The sequence below is a fragment of the Moschus berezovskii genome, chromosome 2, assembly GCF_049115385.1.
Source record: "Moschus berezovskii isolate FMDL1 chromosome 2, NW_MosBer_1.0, whole genome shotgun sequence".
In the NCBI taxonomy this organism is placed as follows: Eukaryota; Metazoa; Chordata; class Mammalia; order Artiodactyla; family Moschidae; genus Moschus; species Moschus berezovskii.
In genome coordinates, this window is record NC_142461.1 from 52,139,600 (window position 1) to 52,160,334 (window position 20,735).

General features: G+C 38.2%; 1 protein-coding gene across 1 annotated transcript in view; it reads left to right on the forward strand.

The window, feature by feature from the left end:
* The window catches only part of DNAH7 (dynein axonemal heavy chain 7), a 301,053-nt gene that overhangs the window by 38,233 nt on the left and 242,085 nt on the right, over positions 1–20,735 (forward strand). The window contains exons 4-7 of the mRNA XM_055397140.2: positions 4,401–4,509; positions 5,247–5,394; positions 18,476–18,563; positions 20,226–20,406. Of these exons, the coding sequence (XP_055253115.2) occupies positions 4,401–4,509; positions 5,247–5,394; positions 18,476–18,563; positions 20,226–20,406 (526 nt within the window). The remainder of the gene's footprint in view (positions 1–4,400; positions 4,510–5,246; positions 5,395–18,475; positions 18,564–20,225; positions 20,407–20,735) is intronic.

Genomic DNA, 20,735 nt, shown 5'->3' on the forward strand with positions numbered 1-20,735 from the left:
GATTATTTAAACTGTTTTAAATCTATAGTTCATTAATATTAAGCACATCCGTATTGCTGTACAGCCATCACCACCATCCATCTTCAGAACTCTTTTTATATTGCCAAACTGAAACTCTTTACCCATTAGACACTAACTCTCTGTTTTGCCCTCTCCTCAGTCCACATCTAACAGCATTCTTTCTGTCTCTATGTATTTTCCTATTCTAGGTAACTCATGTGAGTGGAATCATACAGTATTTATCTTTTGATGTCTGAAATATTTCACTCAGTATAATACTTTCAAGTTTCATCCAAAGGATTATTTTTTGAAAGATATTTTAAAAGCTGAGAACAAACTATCAAATTGAATTTGTGTTGCTTTATACAGAAAGATTCCTGATAATTTAAGATGGAGGACATTTTTCACTTACAAAACCTGACTTACTATTCTTAGATAAAGTAAATGAACATTTCAAAATATACATTTTAACTGAAAAAATTTTTAATAATGACAGATTATGCTGCCAAAGTTCCATAGAATTGAGATGTATCTTTTCTGTGGTTCTACAAAATCTATCTTAAATTTTCCAGCTTAAAATACAGGACTTGAAATGTAACAGACACATGTTTAAAATTTGATAAATTTTAAAACAAAATTACCCTCATTTTGTTGCGTCTTGTTAGTATACAGGCTTAGGGATGTAAAATCAATTAAAATTTTTTGACTTACTAGTCAGTGGCTGAGTTGAATACTAATCCTTTCTTGTCATTGGCATATACTAGTCTGAAATGCTTTTGTTGGCTAATTTAAACCTGGCTTTATGTTCTTATTTGGCCATGTCTTGCATTTTTCAGCATTCTTTGAGTTTCATGTGTTTTAGGGGAGATTGTATTCTTAAGAGATTTTTAAAAATTCACTGACAAACAACCAAGAAACTTTTATTTGAATATTAAAATTTGTTCTTGGATAACATTTTCCAGCAGTAGTTAAAACATAGAGTGATTTTCCTTACAGGCCTTTATTTCTGGTGGTGATCCTTGATGTTGAAATCAAGGGTAATTCAGTGCTGGGGGCTCTGATCCTCTCTGAGCTGAGGACCTGATTCTAAACCTTTGTGAACATCTCACTCACCTGAAATCCTTTATGGAGCAAGATCACAGCAGAAGATTGGCAAGGCAGATGAAATGATGGAAAAGCATTGACTTACTGTCTTAGCTTACTTTCCTGTGAAAGAAGAGCTTGAAAAAAGGATTTGTGTGCAGGTAGTTTATTTAAAAGTAGCAATAAAGGATTTGGAAGAGTAAAACTAAAAGCCAGTGCAAGCATGGGCTATCCAGTACTGGTTATGAAAGGAAGACACAGATTCAATTGTCAATGCTTAAAAATAAGTACATTTTACTTTAAAGACTGCCCATCTGGGTTTCTTGAAGAGCCATAGGTTCTAGCAGTAGTGGGTCTGTATTCTGGCATTGTAGGAGCTGGCTCGAGCTAATTAACTGTTGCATTTTTTGAAGACAGAGATTTTCTCCCTAGGCCACAGTCCCCAAGGCCCTGTAACGTTTCCTAGCACTGAAGCTGGGTGCCGATTAGCTATCATCACTAACTTTACTCCCTCTTTTATGATGCTTGCCAGAATTGTGTAGGTATAAGAATTTATGACCCCTGCCTTAAATGATAGAATGAATGTGTGAGTTGCCTGGGTAATCTAGCTGCTAAAGTCATGAGAATAGGAAGATCCTCTGGAGCTGGAATGTAGAGGAACTCATTAGCATTGGGGTCCAGCAAGATGAAAGGCTGAAAAATCACTTGCCAATGTCTGGGGCTGAGTGAACTCTGTGGAATGAACACCCGAGTTAGGTAACAGGCACCCATATCAAACCAACAGCAGAGCACTTGCTAATGTATTCCAAATGTCACACACCATGCCATTCACAGGCTTTAATGTGATTTGCTGTTGGGTGTTTATGCCTTCTTTCAGTTCAGTCACTCAGTCATGTCCGACTCTTTGTGACCCCTTGGACTGTAAGATGCCAGGCCTCCTTGTCCATCACCAACTCCCAGAGTTTACTCAAACTCATGTCCATTGAGTCGGTGATGCCATCCAACCATCTCATCCTCTGTCGTCCCCTTCTCCTCCCAACTTCAATCTTTCCCAGCATCAGGTCTTTTTAAATGAGTCAGTTATTTGCATCAGGTGGCCAAAGTATTGGAGTTTTCAGCTTCAGCATCAGTCCTTCCAATGAATATTCAGGACTGATTTCCTTTAGGTTGGACTGGTTGGATCTCCTTGCTGTCCAAGGGACTCTCAAGAGTCTTCTCCAACACCACAGTTCAAAAACATCAATTTTTTGGTGCTCAGCTTTCTTTATAGTCCAAATCTTACATCCATACGTGACCACTGGAAAAACCATAGCTTTGACTAGATGGACCTCTGTTGGCAAAGTAATGTCTCACCTTTCTAATATGCTGTCTAGGTTGGTCATAACTTTTCTTCCCAGGAGCAAGCATCGTTTAATTTCATGGCTACAGTCACCATCTGCAGTGATTTTGGAGCCCCCCAAAATAAAGTCTGTCACTGTTTCCACTGTTTCCCCATCTATTTGCCTTTAAATGATGGGATCAGATGCCATGATCTTAGTTTTCTGAATGTTGAACTTTAAGCCAACTTTTCACTCTCCTCTTTCACTTTCATCAAGAGGCTCTTTAGTTCTTCACTTTCTGCCATAAGGGTGGTGTCATCTGCATATCTGAGGTTACTGATATTTCTCCTGGAAATCTTGATTCCAGCTTGTGCTTCATCCAACCCAGCATTTCTCATGATGTAAGTGAGTGAGTGAAGTCGCTCAGTTGTGTCCGACTCTTTGTGACCCCATGGACTGTAGCCTACCAGGCTCCTCCGTCCATGGGATTTTCGAGGCAAGAATACTGGAGTGGGTTGCCATTTCCTTCTCTAGGAGATGTACTCTGCATATAAGTTAAATAAGCAGGGTGACAGTATACAGCCTTGACGTACTTCTTTCCCAATTTGGAAACAGTCTGTTGTTCCACGTCTAGTTCTAACTGTTGCTTCCTGACCTGCATACAGATTTCTCAGGAGGCAGGTCAGGTGGTCTGGTATGTCCATCTCTTTAAGAATTTTTCATAGCATTTGTGATCCACACAGTCAAAGGCTTTGGCATAGTCAATAAAGCAGATGTTTTTCTGGAACTCTCTTGCTTTTTCCATGATCCAGCAGATGTTGGCAATTTGATCTCTAGTTCCTCTGCCTTTTCTAAAACCAGCTTGAACATCTGGAAGTTCATGGTTCACCTACTGTTGAAGCTTGGATTAGATAATTTTGAGCATTACTTTACTAGTGTGTGAGATTAGTGCAATTGTGTGGTAGTTTGAATATTCTTTGGTATTGCCTTTCTTTGGGATTGGAATGAAAACTGACGTTTTCCAGTCCTGTGGCCACTGCTGAGTTTTCCTAATTTGCTGGCATATTGAGTGCAGCACTTTCACAGCATCATCTTTTAGGATTTGAAATAGCAGAACTGGAATTCCATCACCTCCACTAGCTTTTGCTTCTTAAGGCCCACTAGACTTTGCATTCCAGGATGTCTGGCTCTAGGTGAGTGATCATACCATCATGATTATCTGCATTGTGAAGATTTTTTTTTTGTATACTTCTTTTGTGTAGTCTTGCCACCTCTTCTTAATATCTTCTGCTTCTGTTAGGCCCATACCATTTCTGTCCTTTATTGTTCCTATCTTTGCATGAAATGTTTCCTTCATATCTCTAATTTTCATGAAGATACCTCTAGTCTTTCCCATTCTATTATTTTCCTCTATTTCTTTGCATTGATCACTGAAGAAGGCTTTCCTATCTCTCCTTGCTATTCTTTGGAACTCGGCATTTAGATGCTTATATATTTTCTTTTCTCCTTTGCCTTTCACTTCTCTTCTTTTCATAGCTATTTGTAAGGCTTCCTCAGACAACCATTTGGCTTTTCTGCACTTCTTTTGCTTGGGGATGGTCTTGATCTCTGCCTCCTGTACAACATCACGAACCTCTGTCCATAGTTCTTCAGGCACTCTAAAATGTCTAATCCCTTGGATCTATTTGTCACTTGCACTGTATAATCATAAGGGCTTTGACTTAGGTCATACCTGAATGGTCTAGTGGTTTTCCCTACTTTCTTCAATTTAAGTCTGAATTTGGCAATAAGGAGTTCATGATCTGAGGCACAGTCAGGTCCTGGTCTTGCTTTTTTGATTGTATAGAGCTTCTTCGACTTTGGCTGCAAAGAATATAAGATGTCCTAACTTGTTTGAGAAAATGTCTGTGTTTATATATTCTTATGCATTTCATGAAAAAAAAAAAGCCTTTTTTCTGATCTTGTTTTGTTGATGCTATCTAAAATTTCATATTTCAGGTGAGTACAAAGCCCCAGTGGCAGCAGGCAGCTCCATCATTCCATTTGAATGTTAAGCAGGATGAAGATATTCCAGAGCAGTTTAGTGTTAAAAATGAACAGTCATATGGTAAGAGCTCTAATATTCTGTCTTAGATTTAAGGAAATTTCCTGGAGGGAAAAAATAATCACAACATGTAGTTAAAGCAATTAAACTATAAAGTTTTTATTATGTTTATATCAAATGGAAAAATTTACCCCAAAAGTGTTTCCTCAGAAAATACTTGATTTCACGTCTTAGTTGTTTCAGACTGTTGCAAATGCTATAAAAGCTGATATTTTAGGAATTGCAATGTTTATAATAAAACTTTGATTAACTGTTTTCAGAATTTGCCTCTGTGTCAAAGACTAATGTTTTTTCTAAGGGGGATTATAATAGGTTGTAAACATTACTTCTAAATTATTCACATTAATATTTTTATCTTGACTTATTAGATTGATTACATTAAATGTTAACATTTTTTCTCATAGTTCTTTAAATTTGCCAAAATAGTTGTACATTCTGTGTTTATAATAATTTTAATTTTAAGAAGGTTCTATTCAAAATAGTTGAAAATTTGAGTTTATTTGCATTTATCAAAATATAAAATTAATTGAATATCCTTGAAATAAAGGTTTCTATTATGATGACATCAAATGAGATTAGTTTAACTTCAAGAAAGGAAATATGGTTACTTAAGAACTTAAAGAATGTAGTTTTTTCATTAAAAGATGCTTCAGTGTTTTATTTTAACCACTTAAATATTAAACTTACTTTTACAGATGACTAATTTACACCTTTTTTTTTAAAAAAAAAAACAATTCAAGCTGAATATAAGGAACGCTTTGGGAAAAAGGGCAGGTTACTTGACCAGATTGATGATAGTCATGCTGGACCATCTACTTCCAGAGGAAAGAGCAAATCTCCACATAAAGAACGAGAGAACTTCAGAAGCACTCTTGTTAATGTCATCATGTAAGTTCTGTGAGCTAACCAGTGTGTGTTACCCTAGTTAGAGTCCTTGGAAACTCTTTAATCTAAAATTATAAGAATTCCGTGCATCTCTAAGGATTCCTGAAAGCCTTGTTGGAATGAGGTTAGGTTATAAATAATGAAAGATTGAGCTTAACTCTATTAAGGTGTCCCATTTTTAAATATCATGAGCTGGAAAGGTATGCTGATGAGAATGATCAGTAAAATTCTGTAATAGGGATAGAAGAGAGTTTTACTCAGCCAAATTTAGGACTATAGTCTGGAAGATGTAGTTTCAATGTGCATTTGAATTCGTAGGCCTCTAGACTACAAAATGCGGGAGGCTTAAAGAGGCAAAAATCAAGAATTGTATTTGGAACTGGCAAAAAGGAAGGATGCTTGTTCAGTAAGGATTGGTTGGGGTACAGAATAGTTGCATAGTTACAGGAATTGTAGATGACAGCTGCTAGCAGATATTATTTTGAGCATAACTGGTGGTATCCTTGAGGTTGATAACAGTTCAGAAAATACAGGTCCTCAGTTATGAAGGAATATGTCTGAAACCACACCCAGCTGGCTCAGTTTTAAATGCTTGAAACAGTTACTCATTTAGATTTTTAAATTCAGTCTTCTCTTTAATGGTTAAAACAGATGTACAACACATGTTTGATAGGTCATAAGACAGGCTGTTGGAGTTAGCATGAACTTCAAGCCAAATCATGTATAAGCCAGAATGACTTCCCTGAACCTCAATATGTGAAAATTTCTTCCATCAGGTGTCAATATGAATACTTGATATTGGTTGAGAGAATGGGCTACTGGTTTTAGGTATGGTGGTTGGTGGAAGATTTAGGGCAGTTTTTCCCCCTATCTGTTTATTCAGGTGATGTGGTGAGTTCCCTGTAGTTGTAGATCTTTTTGTGCATAACAGGAAGGAAATGGGGTAAAGTGATCAGCAGCATGGTCAGGGCAGGGCTTGCCCAGTGTAAAGCGCAGATCTGTTTACGGAGTGTGGTGCAGATGCAAGTCACCAGTTCCTCTTTGCCTGTTTTTTTTTTTTCTGTTGCTTCTTGCCAGTTGTTCAGTGGCCCGTTTCTTTCCGTATGACTCACGGTGCACACATTGCCATTTGTGAACAGAGTTTAGTGACACACTGCATTAAGTCACTCACAGGAAAGCCCCATTTCACTGTCCCCACGTGACATCTTACTGGCTGGATAGGCATCTTGAGGGGAGGGCAGTGGTCACTATGTGCTACAAAGGGAAGGCAGTTTTGTGGGCCCCAGTTAGAATCCAGGCAGGAGCCTCTGTGGGGTGGCTAGGAGTTGGCTTTTGCCAGGCACCACTGGACATTTTAGAAAAGGCAGAGGCACCAGAGATCAAATTGCCAACATCCGCTGGATCATGGAGAAAGCAAGAGAGTTCCAGAAAAACATCTATTTCTGCTTCATTGACTATGCCAAAGCCTTTGACTGTGTGGATCACAATAAACTGTGGAAAATTCTGAAAGAGATGGGAATACCAGACCACCTGACCTGCCTCTTGAGAAACCTGTATGCAGGTCAGGAAGCAACAGTCAGAACTGGACATGGAACAACAGACTGGTTCCAAATAGGAAAAGGAGTGTGTCAAGGCTTTATATTGTCACCTTGCTTATTTAACTTATATGCAGAGTACATCATGAGGAATGCTGGGCTGGAAGAAGCACAAGCTGGAATCAAGATTGCTGGGAGAAATATCAATAATCTCAGATATGCAGATGACACTACCCTTATGGCAGAAAGTGAAGAGGAACTCAAAAGCCTCTTGAAAGTGAAAGAGGAGAGTGAAAAGGTTGGCTTGAAGCTCAACATTCAGAAAACAAAGATCATGGCGTCTGGTCCCATCACTTCATGGGAAATAGATGGAAAAACAGTGGAAACAGTGTCAGACTTTATTTTTTGGGGCTCCAAAATCACTGCAGATGCTGATTGCAGCCATGAAATTAAAAGACGCTTACTCCTTGGAAGGAAAGTTATGATCAACCTTGATAATATATTAAAAAGCAGAGACATTACTTTGCCAACCAAGGTCCGTCTAGTCAAGGCTATGGTTTTTCCCATGGTCATGTATGGATGTGAGAGTTAGACTGTGAAGAAAGCTGATAGCTGAAGAATTGATGCTTTTGAACTGTGGTGCTGGAGAAGACTCTTGAGAGTCCCTTGTACCGCAAGAAGATCCAACCAGTCCATTCTAAGGGAGATCGATCCTGGGTGTTCATTGGAAGGACTGATGCTAAAGCTGAAACTGCAATACTTTGGCCACCTCATGCGACGAGTTGACTCACTGGAAAAGACTCTGATGCTGGGAAAGGTTGGGGGCGGGAGGAGAAGGGGACGACCGAGAATGAGATGGCTGGATGGCATCACCGACTCTGTGGACATGAGTTTGAGTGAACTCCGGGAGTTGGTGATGGACAGGGAGGCCTGGCGTGCTGTGATTCATGGGGTCACGGAGAGTCGGACACGACTGAGCGACTGAACTGAACTGAACTGGACATTACCAGCTTGGCCCGCTTATACCACGTTTTTTCAGTTAAGCTCTCTCAGATCACACAAACTGTAAAATCAACACTTCAAGCCATGGGTGGGTAGGCCTCTGGTTACAAATTCTTAGAAGCGACTGTTTCACTTCCCAGTGTCCTGGTCAAAACAGATGGTCTTTTTGACACTACGTTCCTGTGCCTATCATTTTTGGTCTTCCCCTGATTGAGGATAGAGCCCATTTTGGGTTTCAGCTTTATACAGGGTTGCGGGTTTGAATTTTCCGTTTAAATCTAGCCTACAAAATCATCTCCTAACCCACATGAACATTAAAGTCCAAGGCTCTCCCCGACAAGTGCAACCATAATCTCAGGGCTTGGCTGTTCTTTGCCTTATCATTCCATCTTTTTCCTCCTGAGTATTTCCTTGAGAACTTGACTATGCATTCAGAGGAAATTTGTGACATATTATTCAGTATTTATAGAATTGTACGGGGAGATTTTTCAGATTATCTTTTCTGCCGAGTTTTAAGAAACAGAAGTCTCTTTTTACCTGTAAAACTCATGTCCATTGAGTCAGTAATGACATCCAACCATCTCATCCTCTGTTGCACCCTTCTTCTGCCCTCAGTCTTTCCCAGCATCAGGGTCTTTTCCAACGAGTCAGTTCTTCACGTCAGGTGGCCAAAGTATCAGCTTCAGCATCAGTCCTTCCAATGAATATTCAGGATTGATTTCCTTTAGAATTGGCTGGTTTGATCTCCTTGCTGTCCAAGGGACTCAAGAGTCTTCCAACACGACAGTTCAAAAGCATCTATTCTTCAGTGCTCAGCCTTCTTTATGGTACAACTGTCAAATCTGTACATGACTGCGGAAAAAACCATAGCTTTTAGACAGTCCTTTGTCAGCAAATTTATGTCTGTGCTTTTTAATATGGTCTCTAGGTTTATCATAGCTTTTCTTCCAAGGAACAAGCATCTTTTAATTTCATGGCTTCAGTCACCCTCTGCAGTCATTTTGGAGCCCAAGAAGATAAAGTCTGTCACTGTTTCCATTTTTTCCCCCTATCTCTTTGCTATGAAGTGATGGGACCAGATGTCATGATCTTAGTTTTTTGAATGTTGAGTTTTAAGACAGCTTTTTCACTCTCCTCTTTAATCTTCATCAAGAGGTTCTTTAGTTCCTCTTTGCTGTCTGCCATTAGGGTGCTGTCATCTGCTTATCTGAGACTGTTGACTTTTCTCCTGGCAATCTTGATTCCAGCTTGTGTTTCATCCAGCCTGGTGTTTCACATGATGTACTCAGCATATAAGTTAAATAAGCAGGGTGACAATACACAGCCTTGATGTGCTCCTTTCCCAATTTGAAACTGGTCTGTTGTTCCATGTCTGGTTCTAACTGTTACTTCTTGACCTGCATATGGGTTTCTCAGGAGGCAGGTAAGGTGGACTAATTACAATTCAGTCTGAGTTTCTGGACTTCAGTAGCCTGTTTAATCCCGTTATTAGTTATTGGTATTCTTATATATGTAGGCTTAATTCTAACAGCTTATTTTATATTTTCTGTTTACTATATGTTGCCTTATTTAATCTTTTTTATTATTTCTATTGAATTTTCCATCTTCCTTTATTCCTATTGTCTTAAAAGTTATAAAATGTATTTTAATTGTTTTAGTGGTTACCCTAGTTTTGAAACCATGTATTATAATTTATAGGGGGCTTCCCAAGTGGCACATTGGTAAAGAATCCACCTGCTAATGCAGGAGTTGCAGGTTTGATCCCTGGGTTCCGGAAGATCTCCTGGAGGAGGAAACGGCAACCCACTCCAATATTCTTGCCTGGGAAATAATCCCATGGACAGAGGAGCCTGGCAGGCTACAATCCATAGGGTCACAAGACTCTGATACAACTGAGCAACTGAACACACACATACACACACACACATTGTTATTTATATTTTCTTAAGTTTAAAATGCATTTGATTCATTTTCTCCCTGAGTAATATGAAAGGACTTTGGAGTGCTTTAGCTTAGCTCTGAACTTTCCTTGCATTTTTCATGTGATTGCTTATTTTATTTCCCAATATTTCTATAATATTTTAGTTTTACCAAATCCTTAAATTCCCCATACTCTTTTTTTTCTAAAGTTAACACTTACTTAGATTTACTAACGTGTTTTCTAATTTTTTAGAAAATAGTCTTTGCATTCCGCTTCTTATCTCTAGGTTCATTTTCTTTTTTGCTAAAGTCCATCCCTTAGTAGCTCTTCCAGTGAGAATCTGTAGAGAGTAAACCCCAAACTTCCATTTTATAAAGATCTCTACTAATTTTGCCTTTCTCTTGAAATGATGAGTAAGCTGGCTGAAGGGTTAAAGGATAATAGTATTTTTCTCCTACAAATCTGGAAAACATTAGATTGAAAAATATTAACATTTTCCCCATTTGGTGGTGGTGGTTTAGTCGCTAAGTAGTGTCCGACTCTTGCATCCCATGAACAGTAGCCTGCCAGGCTCCTCTGTCCATGGGATTCTCCAGGCAAGAGTACTGGAGTGGGTTGCCGTTTCCTTCTCCAGGGGATCTTCCCAACCCAGGAATTGAACCTGGGTCTCCTGCATTGCAGACAGATTCTTTACCAGCTGAGCTACGAGGGAAGCCTCCCCTAACTTTATTGACAAATAAAATTAAAGTGTATGATGTGATGACTTAATATACATTGTGAAAGAATTTCTACAGTCAATTTAGCACATCTGTCATCTGACATATTTAAACCCCTCCCTTTTTTTGATAAGAATCCTTAAGTTTTACTCAGCAAATTTTATTTACACAACACAGTATATTCTATAGCCACATGATGGCATGTATTAGTGTTGATGAGAAGCCTGTGTTGCTTTATTTGCTATTACTTTGCAATCTGTGTTTGTACAGTCAGTTTGTCTTTTCCTTTTTTTTCCTGAATGTCATATTTTCATAGTCTTCTATATAGACTTTAAAAAACACAGCTTTATTAAGATATAATTTATACACCATTAAACTTACCCATATTAAATGTACATTGAATGAATTTTAGTAAATTTCTATTGTTGCACAATCTTTACTAAAATCCAGTTTTAGAATACTTCTGTCATCCATAAATTCCCTTTTGCCCATTTCAATTAATCCTCTCTGCCACTGGTTGCCCCAGGCAATCATTGATCTGCTTTCTATCTCTGTAGTTTTATCTTTTCTAAAATGTCACATAAATGGAATTGTACAGTATGTATGTATTTGAAATCCATCTTGTTTATTGTTTGGGGCTAATATAAATGATGCTGCTATGAGTTTCACATGCAAGTCTTTTCATGGATATCTGTTTTAACTTCTGGGTAGATACCTAGTTGTAGAAATTCTGCGTTATGTGTTGATAGGAGGTCTATGTTTAAATTAAGACAATTCTAAATTTTCTTTTGCAAATCATCATACTATTTTACATTCCCATGAGAATGAATAAAGAAGTTTCTAATATCTCCACAGTCTTGCCCATGCTTCGTCTTTTGTTTTGTCATTCCAGTAAATGTACTGTTGTATCTATCATGGCTTTAATTTGTGTGTCTCTAATGACCACTAACGGAGAAGGCAATGGCAAGCCACTCCAGTACTCTTGCCTAGAAAATCCCATGGATGGAGGAGCCTGGTAGGCTGCAGTCCGTGGGGTCGCTAAGGGTCGGACACGACTGAGCGACTTCACTTTCACTTTTCACTTTCATGCATTGGAGAAGGAAATGGCAACCCACTCCAGTGTTCTTGCCTGGAGAATCCCAGGGACGGGGGAGCCTGGTGGGCTTCCGTCTATGGGGTCACACAGAGTTGGACACGGCTGAAATGACTTAGCAGCAGCAGCAGCAGTGACCACTAACAATGGACATCTCTTTTGTAGTTGTTTGGTATTCTCATAATTTCTTTGGGGAATTGTCAGTTTACACCTTTTGTTTTTCAATTTTAAACTTTTTGCCCATTATTAAAAATCGGGTCGTTTGTCTGATTATTGCATTGTAAGAGTTTTTATATATTTTCTATGGAAGTTTTTAATCAGATATAGCCTTTGAAACTATTTTCTTCCAGTCTATGGTTTATCTTTTAATTTTCCTAATGGAATTTTTTTAAAAGCAAAAGTTTAAAGTTTGAAGCTTGATTTATTGATTTTTTAAAATAGTTCATTCTGAATGACAATCGGTTACACCTGACACCAGTCTCGGTGGATGACTTGTGTTGGATAATGGCCCAGGGATAGACGCCAAGGGGTAGGGGGAAAGCACATCCCTAAATCAGCGATGCTCGGGTATGTGATGCTTAAATATGGATCTCATATCTAAATGCCACCTCCTTAGATCTGATGAGGCTGCCACTTTCTGACTAAGTCATTAGAAATGTACGAGGCTAGAGAGTCCAGAACCATTAGAGCACGTTCCTCGGGGCATCCAGGTCTCAGTTGTTGAGTTTTGTTTAGTGAGCATATTACTGTAAGTCCCATTCCTGGGCCTTAAGAGCTTATGCTGTCTCTCCTTGCAATAACCAGATGCACAGAACCCAGGGGTGTGTGGGGGAGGGTGGGGGTGGTGCGGGCAAGGCAGGGGTGGCGGGGGAAACAGCATTCACATGTCTTAGCTTTCTCTCCTCTTTTTCTTTAAGCTCCTGTATTGTCTGTGATTTGGGGGCCAGTCTGGTAAATAGTTTAGCTGATTGAGTCTTCTTTTTTATTTTTTTAACTTATGAATGTGTAAAACTCAAAAAGTCCACATCACTCCTACAACATGACGAAAGTGCCTCAGAATTCACACAATACCAACTTTCTCATGGTTCTGGTTAAATTACATATACCAGTTTATAACAAATGGCAAAATCTGTAACTCTGTTCAAAGTTTTAAAAAATTACTTAAGAATAATTTCTTGTATTTCTATGCCACCTTTACAGTTCTGGTTTCTCATTTCTTAATTAGTAAATTCAGCATGCAAGTTCTATCCCAGGCTAATTTATACACTTCTGGAAGAAACGGCCTCTTAAATTGTCACTCAGCACAAGTGAGATCTTTAGGTGGACATTAGTCACTGCTTTAGACATGTTAGCTTCAAGTGGAAGCAGTCAATTACAGACCAGAGGTTTTTTGGCTACATTCCGTTCCGTTCCGTCGCTCAGTCGTGTCCGACTCTTTGCGACCCCGTGGACTGTAGCCTACCAGGCTTCTCCGTCCATGGGATTCTCCAGGCAAGAATACATTATTACCATCATACAATTAGGTTTTCAGCAGTAGCATTCTGTCTGATTGATCTGTGCAAGGACATTGATGGATCACTTAGCTCTTCAGATGTCAAATATGTGGGACTTCTGTGCTTTATGTATTTACTGACACGCTCATCTCCTATGGATACCTTTTCCCCTCTGTGGTGTTCAGTTTTAGCAGATGAATGCCATCCTCTTCCTTCAAAGACTGTGTGGATTATATGTAATCACGTTTATAATTTCCTTCCTGTTCTCTCTCCAGTGAGAAGCTCTTCTGAGTTAACAGTACTATAGAGAAGTTTACCACACTAGGAAGATCTCTCACTGGTGTCAAGAAATAGATTTAGACAATTGATTTTATTTAGTTTTCTAATATGCAGAAATTAATTCCCAATTTCAGGGTATAGGTTAGACTTCCAAAAGTTTGATTCTCTGTTATTATGCTATTATGCTATGTTTAATTTTTGCTTTTTTTTTTTTTAACAAATGTATTCGAGTCAAATCTCTGAACTGCATAAGCTATCACTATCACCCTCAAACATCAGTAAATATTTTAGCACTTACAATATTGAACAGGATTTCTTATGTGAAATCCTTGACGGACTCGTAGAACACTCTTGGAGAGGGAGCTACTTTCAGTAAAACTATTAGGTCTTAAATTTAACCCTGAAGATCATCTGTCCTATGCAAATAGATAAAACAAAAACTGGGAAAGCTTTAAAATAAAATAAAATAGTTCATTCTTTTAGAGTCATATCTAAGAACCTTTTCCTATCATAAGATTGTAAATATTATGTTTTCTTAGATGTTTTAGCTTAACTCTAGTTTTAGTTTTGGCTCTCATATTTATATATATGCTTTATTTCAGTGTCTATGTTGTGAGGGAAGGGTTAAGGTGGGGTTTTTTTTTGCATATTGATATACAAATGTTTCAGTCCCATTGATTGAAAATACAGTTTTCATTAAATTACCTGGGCACCTTTGTCAAAAGTCGTTTGACTATATATAGGTTTCTATTTCCCTTCAACTGTCTGTATTTACACTGCTATCATGTTGTCTTGATCTCAATGGCTTTAAATTAAGTTTTGAAATCAGGTAGTTTAATTCCACAAAATTCTCTTTCAAAGTTGTTTTGGCTATTCTAGGTCTTTTGCATTTCCATGTATGTACACTTTAATATCACCTTGTCACCTTCTTTATATAAAAAAAGAAAAGCTTACTGAGATATAGTAGACAATGTATTGAATCTATAAATCAGTTTTGAGAGAATTGCCATTTCAATAATATTGAGCCTTCCAGTCCATGAACATGTTATTTTCCTCTATTAATTTAGATTTTTATTTAATTGTTCTCTATAGTGTCTTATATTTTTAATGTACAAATCTTAGTCTTTAAAAAACTTATTCTTAAGTACTTCTCTTTTTGATGTGAATGAAGTTATTTAATTTCATTTTCTGGTTGTTCTTTGTCAGTATATAGAAAAATTGACTTTTGCTTGTTAATTTTGTATCATGAGACCTTACTAGTTACTAGTTCTGGAGCTTTTTAAAAGGTTCCTTAGACTTTCCTACATCTCAACCATGTTCTCCGCAAATATAGATTTATTTCTTCATTTTCAGTTTAGATGTTTTTCTTTTCTTTCTCTTTCATTTTTTCTTAAATCATGTTTAGTACTTTTTTGCCTTTTAGGAATATTTTCTTTTTACTTAAATTGTCTAATTTGCTGGCATAAAGCTGTTCAGATAACTTCCTTGTTCTTAGCCTTTGTGCTCATTTCCTCCCTTGGTACTTGTTGACTGCAACTCCAGGTCTTTTCCAGGAGTCTCCGAGGTAGATTTCAATCTCTCCTTCATGAGTTATTGTCTGTGGTGTTTTAAATTGTTTCATCTCTTCTCTATCTTCTTTTCATGTTCCAGAAATTTATTGAAATAATTCCTCAACTGATGACCCTCTAGTTGCTTCACAATCACGGGCTAACGTTACTACCATTTTCACAGAAAAACTTGAAAAAATAGATGTTTGTGTTACTATCTTGAACCAAAAATCTCTACTGATAAAGAGACAAAAATATCAATTTAGTTCTTTTATTTTTTCAAATTAAAATACATCATATTTTCCCTTTAACAGGTTAAGTGTTTCTAGCATTGATTGATTTATTTCTGAAAGGGATGTTGCTTTGATGGAAAGAACATGGCAGTGTAGAAGCAGCTACGGATAATCAAATCCTTGTTTTTATATTTAATTAATGATGTGTACCAATGGCAAGCCACTCCAGTACTCTTGCCTAGAAAATCCCATGGATGGAGGAGCCTGGTAGGCTGCAGTCTGTGGGGTCGCTAAGGGTCGGACACGACTGAGCGACTTCACTTTCATGCATTGGAGAAGGAAATGGCAACCCACTTCAGTGTTCTTGCCTGGAGAATCCCAGGGACGGGGGAGCCTGGTGGGCTTCTGTCTATGGGGTCACACAGAGTCGGACACGACTGAAGTGACTTAGCAGCAGCAGCAAAGGGGAAGTTATTTAATCTCTTTGACATTATTTCTTCATCTGGACAGTGGGAATAATTATATCACTGTTCCCTGTTAACAGTCAGTCAGTCAGTTCAGTCGCTCAGTCGTGTCCTACTCTTTGCGACCCCATGAATCACAGCACGCCAGGCTTCCCTGTCCATCACCAACTCCTGGAGTTTACTCAAACTCATGTCCATTGAGTCGGTGATGCCATCCAGCCATCTCATTCTCAGTTGTCCCCTTCTCCTCCCGCCCCCAATCCTTCCCAGCATCAGAGTCTTTTCTGGTGAGTCAACTCGTCACATGAGGTGGCCAAAGTAGGTGTATGATTTAGAGATAATATATGTGGAACTATTTAGGGCCTGACTAAGTGATAAGTGAAGAGGAACTAAAAAGCCTCTTGATGAAAGTGAAAGAGGAGAGTGAAAAGTTTGGGTTGAAGCTCAACATTCAGAAAACAAAGATCATGGCATCTGGTCCCATCACTTCATGGGAAGTAGATGGAAAAACGGTGGAAACAGTGTCAGACTTTATTTTTTTGGGCTCGAGAATCACTGCAGATGGTGATCGCAGCCATGAAATTAAAAGACACTTATTCCTTGGAAGGAAAGTTATGACCAACCTTGCTAGTATATTAAAAAGCAGAGACATTACTTTGCCAACAAAGGTCCATCTAGTCAAGGCTATGGTTTTTCCCGTGGTCATGTATGGATGTGAGAGTTGGACTGTGAAGAAAGCTGATCGCCGGAGAATCGATGCTTTTGAACTGTGGCATTGGAGAAGACTCTTGAGAGTCCCTTGAACTGCAAGGAGGTCCAACCAGTCCATTCTAAAGGAGATCAATCCTGGGTGTTCATTGGATGGACTGATGCTAAAGCTGAAACTCCAATACTTTGGCCACCTCATGGGATGAGTTTACTCACTGGAAAAGAGTCTGATGCTGGGAAAGGTTGGGGGCGGGAGGAGAAGGGGATGACAGAGAATGAGATGGCTGGATGGCATCACCGACTCTGTGGACATGAGTTTGCGTGAACTCCGGGAGTTGGTGATGGACAGGGAGGCCTGGCGTGCTGTGATTCATGGGGTCGCGGAGAGTCGGACACAACTGAGCGACTGAACTGAACTGAACTGAGGTGATCAGTAAAGAGCTTCTATTACTGTTCCCAGTGAGCAGAGTTTTCACCTGTGGGCACGGAAAAATAGAGTCATAGAGTGTTAGAGCTGAAAGGATCTTCATTCTGATGGCAAGGATTTCTGCAGGCTCTGTTGTTGCCCCCAGCCTCCTCTCTCCTCCCCTCTCCCAACCTTGCTGCATCCTTTCAGGTCCATGTTACTCTCACAGAGGATGAAGTTTGAGTGCCGGGATTCAGCAAATTAGATAAGATAAGCATTTCTGCCATTAATAAGAAAAACAGTTATTAAGGTCGTATACTTTATAGTGGCAGAATCTGAGCCCAGATGTCCTGATTCCTGAAGAACATGATGGTCAGTAGTATCTTTTTACTATGCAAACACCAAAATAATAAGGGGGTTTCTTTTGCAATTAAAATAACCCTTCTCTTTCCAACCGCAGAATATCTTGACGATCTCTCACCACTCTTTTCATACGCTTTTTCCCTCATTTGATAAACATTTATTTCTTTGTCTTAAAAGACAAAAATCCTAAATCCTAAAGGATTTATGTTCTTTTTATTTAAATTGTCTAATTTGCTGACATAAAGCTGTTCAGATAACTTCCTTATTCTTAGCCTTTGTATTCATTTCCTTCCTTGGTGCCTGTTGACTGCAAGTCTAGACCTTTTTCAGCAGTCTCCTAGGCAGATCTCATTCCTAAATCTACTACATACTGAATTAAACTGAGACATTACCTGAGACACTGCTTGAGACATTGCCTTGACTCTTTCCTCTGGTCCATTTAATTGAAAAGAATAAGTGTAAAGCTCACAGAATAGTGGATTCCTAGATTTTCAAAAGACAAAATAAGTCAGAAGATCCATTCTGGGTACCCTCTTTGGTATGATATTTAAGACAGATATTCAATAAACCTCCTCCACTCACTGGACAGTTAGTGGGAAAAAGTATTTTATTACACTGTCACTAACCTGTATCCATCCCAGATGAAGTTGGGATCTGGAGCATGATACAGTCAATGATAAAGAAGGTAAAGCTGTTTGAGAACAGTTTATTTCTTTGAAGATGTGAACATAGGAGCCCCAGAGGAAGTTGCAAAATGTGGATCATATCTGATACAGATTTTGAAGTAAATTATACCTAGAAACATTACAGTATTGTATGAACAGTTAGTCAATAATAAATACATAGGAGCATATGAACTTCTGTCACTTGTTGCTAACTTTTAATGTGGCCCTAGAAATATGAGAAATGGTTTTTGGAGGAATATATTTGTGTCTTTGGCAAAACTATACTCCCATCCATGCTTTACTAAACCTCATTTATAAATAGTCATACATATTTCAGGAATAATGCAAGAACATTTCTATAAAATTTGAGGAGAGAGATGATTTTGGAGCAGTGAAGAAGAATGAATGAAGCTTATCAAAAAGGATATGGCCTCTGATTTAGATATTTCAAATCACTTCCAGTATAGCTGGGTGTGTGTCTATGAATAAAGAGAAAGTAATCTGGGAGGAATATGGTACCAAGTAAATGTTTTACTGTTTTAAAAATGTTTAATAATGTATTTTTCTTATTTTTATAGACTGCAGTCTGATAAATCTATTGATATATGTTCTAACTGACCTTTATATACATTTGAATAGTGTGTTTGTCATTTTCTTAGGCAACAAGATGCTGCCTTAGACTCAGCAACTCCTGATGAAATCACACTTCCAAAACTAACCACTTCTGCAATAGAGAAAGACATCTTGGTAACAAGATATTTCTTTGTCAGTATAATTAAAAGTAAAGGAAGCCCTTGAAGGTGCTTTTATGCTTTTGAGATTATTCTGCACTTCTTCCTTATGTAACTATGTGAATGTAGGAGTAAATTTGAAGTTCTATAAAATTGCTCTGTTGGATGAATGGAGGAAATTGTACTCTCCCTTGTCTCCTAAGACCACAGAGAATCTCAAGTCACCTTGCTCCTATGTTAAAGCTAGCATCATCATGTATATCTTTTCCATGTCTTTATTCTATGAGAAATTATCTTAGTTATGTAATGTACATTTCACAAACCATATCAGCTTACTTTAGAAAAAGTGATTCTTCAAGGATTTCAAATATAAAATTTTAAAAAAGTAAATATCAAAGGCTTTAGCATTGCTAATTTGAAAGTATTTTGATATTTGAATTCTTTTCTAAGTGACTTGTAAAAGCTTGTGAAAATATATTGAAGTTAAATGTCCATTATTAGAGAAATACTGTCACATCTTAAAATGAATTTCTCATGCACACATTTAATAACATTTGTAAAATTATGGTATGGACTACTAATAGGCCAATTGGAAATTTCATAAATCCTATGGTATAATATTTATGAGGTTAATGAATAGGGAATATTGGTTCACTTACGGCTTTTAATATCTACTTCTAATTGTCAATAATACAAGGTTCCTAAAGCCATTTTCACACAATTCTGCTTCCACATGGGTTCTGTCTAGTACATTACACGTTTGGTAATCTAACTTCATGTTTTATAACATAGTTATGAATTAAGAGCTTTGACTTTCATGAAATAAAAATCATCTTTTTAATATAAGTAAGTAAGTGAAGTCGCTCAGTCATGTCTGACTCTTTGCGACCCCATGGACTGTAGCCTACCACGCTCCTCTGCCCATGGGATTTTCCAGGCAAGAGTACTGGAGTAGGTTGCCATTTCCTTCTCCAGGGGATCTTCCCGACTCAGGAATCAAACCCAGGTCTCCTACATTGCAGGCAGACACTTTACCCTCTGAGCCACCAGGGAGACCCCAAATAGTAGAGATCAAATAATACCAGGGCTTCCCAGGTGGCACAGTGGTAAAAAACCTGCCTGACATGCAGGGGTCACAAGGAAAGTGGGTTGGATCCCTGGGTCGGGAAGATCCCCAGGAGTAGAAAATGGCAACCTGCTCCCGTATTCTTACCTGGAGAATCCCATGAACAGAGAAGCCTGGCAGGTTACAGTCCATGGGACCATGAAGAGTCGGATTCGACTGAATTACTAAACACAGCACACACAAATAATGGCAATACAAATTGCAGAAGATAATTTTTTATAATTTGTAAATTCTTTGTTCTAAAACTTTAGTTTTGCTCAGTAGTTTTATTTTTGATAAATACTTCTCTTATTATAGTACTAAAGTGAAAGTGTTAGTTGCTCAGTCATGTCTGACTCTTTGCGACCCCAGGGACTGTAGCCCACCAGACTCCTCTGTCCATGGCGTTCTCCAGCAAGAGTGGGTGGCCATTCCCTTCTCCAGGGGATCTTCCCAACCCAGGGAATGAACCCAGGTCTCCTGCATTGCTGGCAGATTCTTTACCATCTGAACCACTAGGGAAACCCATTACAGTACTAAACCCATCTCCATTTCTTGCTCTCTTTTCTATAGAGATATTACTATTATATCCACCATGGAATTGATACGGACCATGTAGCACCAATGGAAGATTCTTGGCTGGAGCACGTATTGAATTTAGTCCCCCAGCATCTGAAAGTCCTCACCAACAGCATACTTGCATTGTCGGATGAAATGAGAGAAGATTATCTTCTTAGTGTAAAAAAATCCATAGGTAAATCAGTGTTTCTCTTTGCTTTATGATTTGAATGTGTCATATTAAAGATGAATTTTTAAAAGTTTAAAGTTGACATCTATACCTGAAGCTATTTATTATATTTATTATGCTGTTTATTGTTTTGCTGTTATATTGCTTCAGGTCTCAGGCAAATTTCATTATTAAAATGTAGCAAAAAATTTCAAAACAGTCCTTCTATTTGTAGGGGTATATCCCTTCAACAAAGAACATAACTGAAAAATTTAATGTTAATTAGCATTAATATTACTGATATCATAGAGTGCGATCAATTATAGAATTATTGCAATGGATCAGAAGTTAGCAAA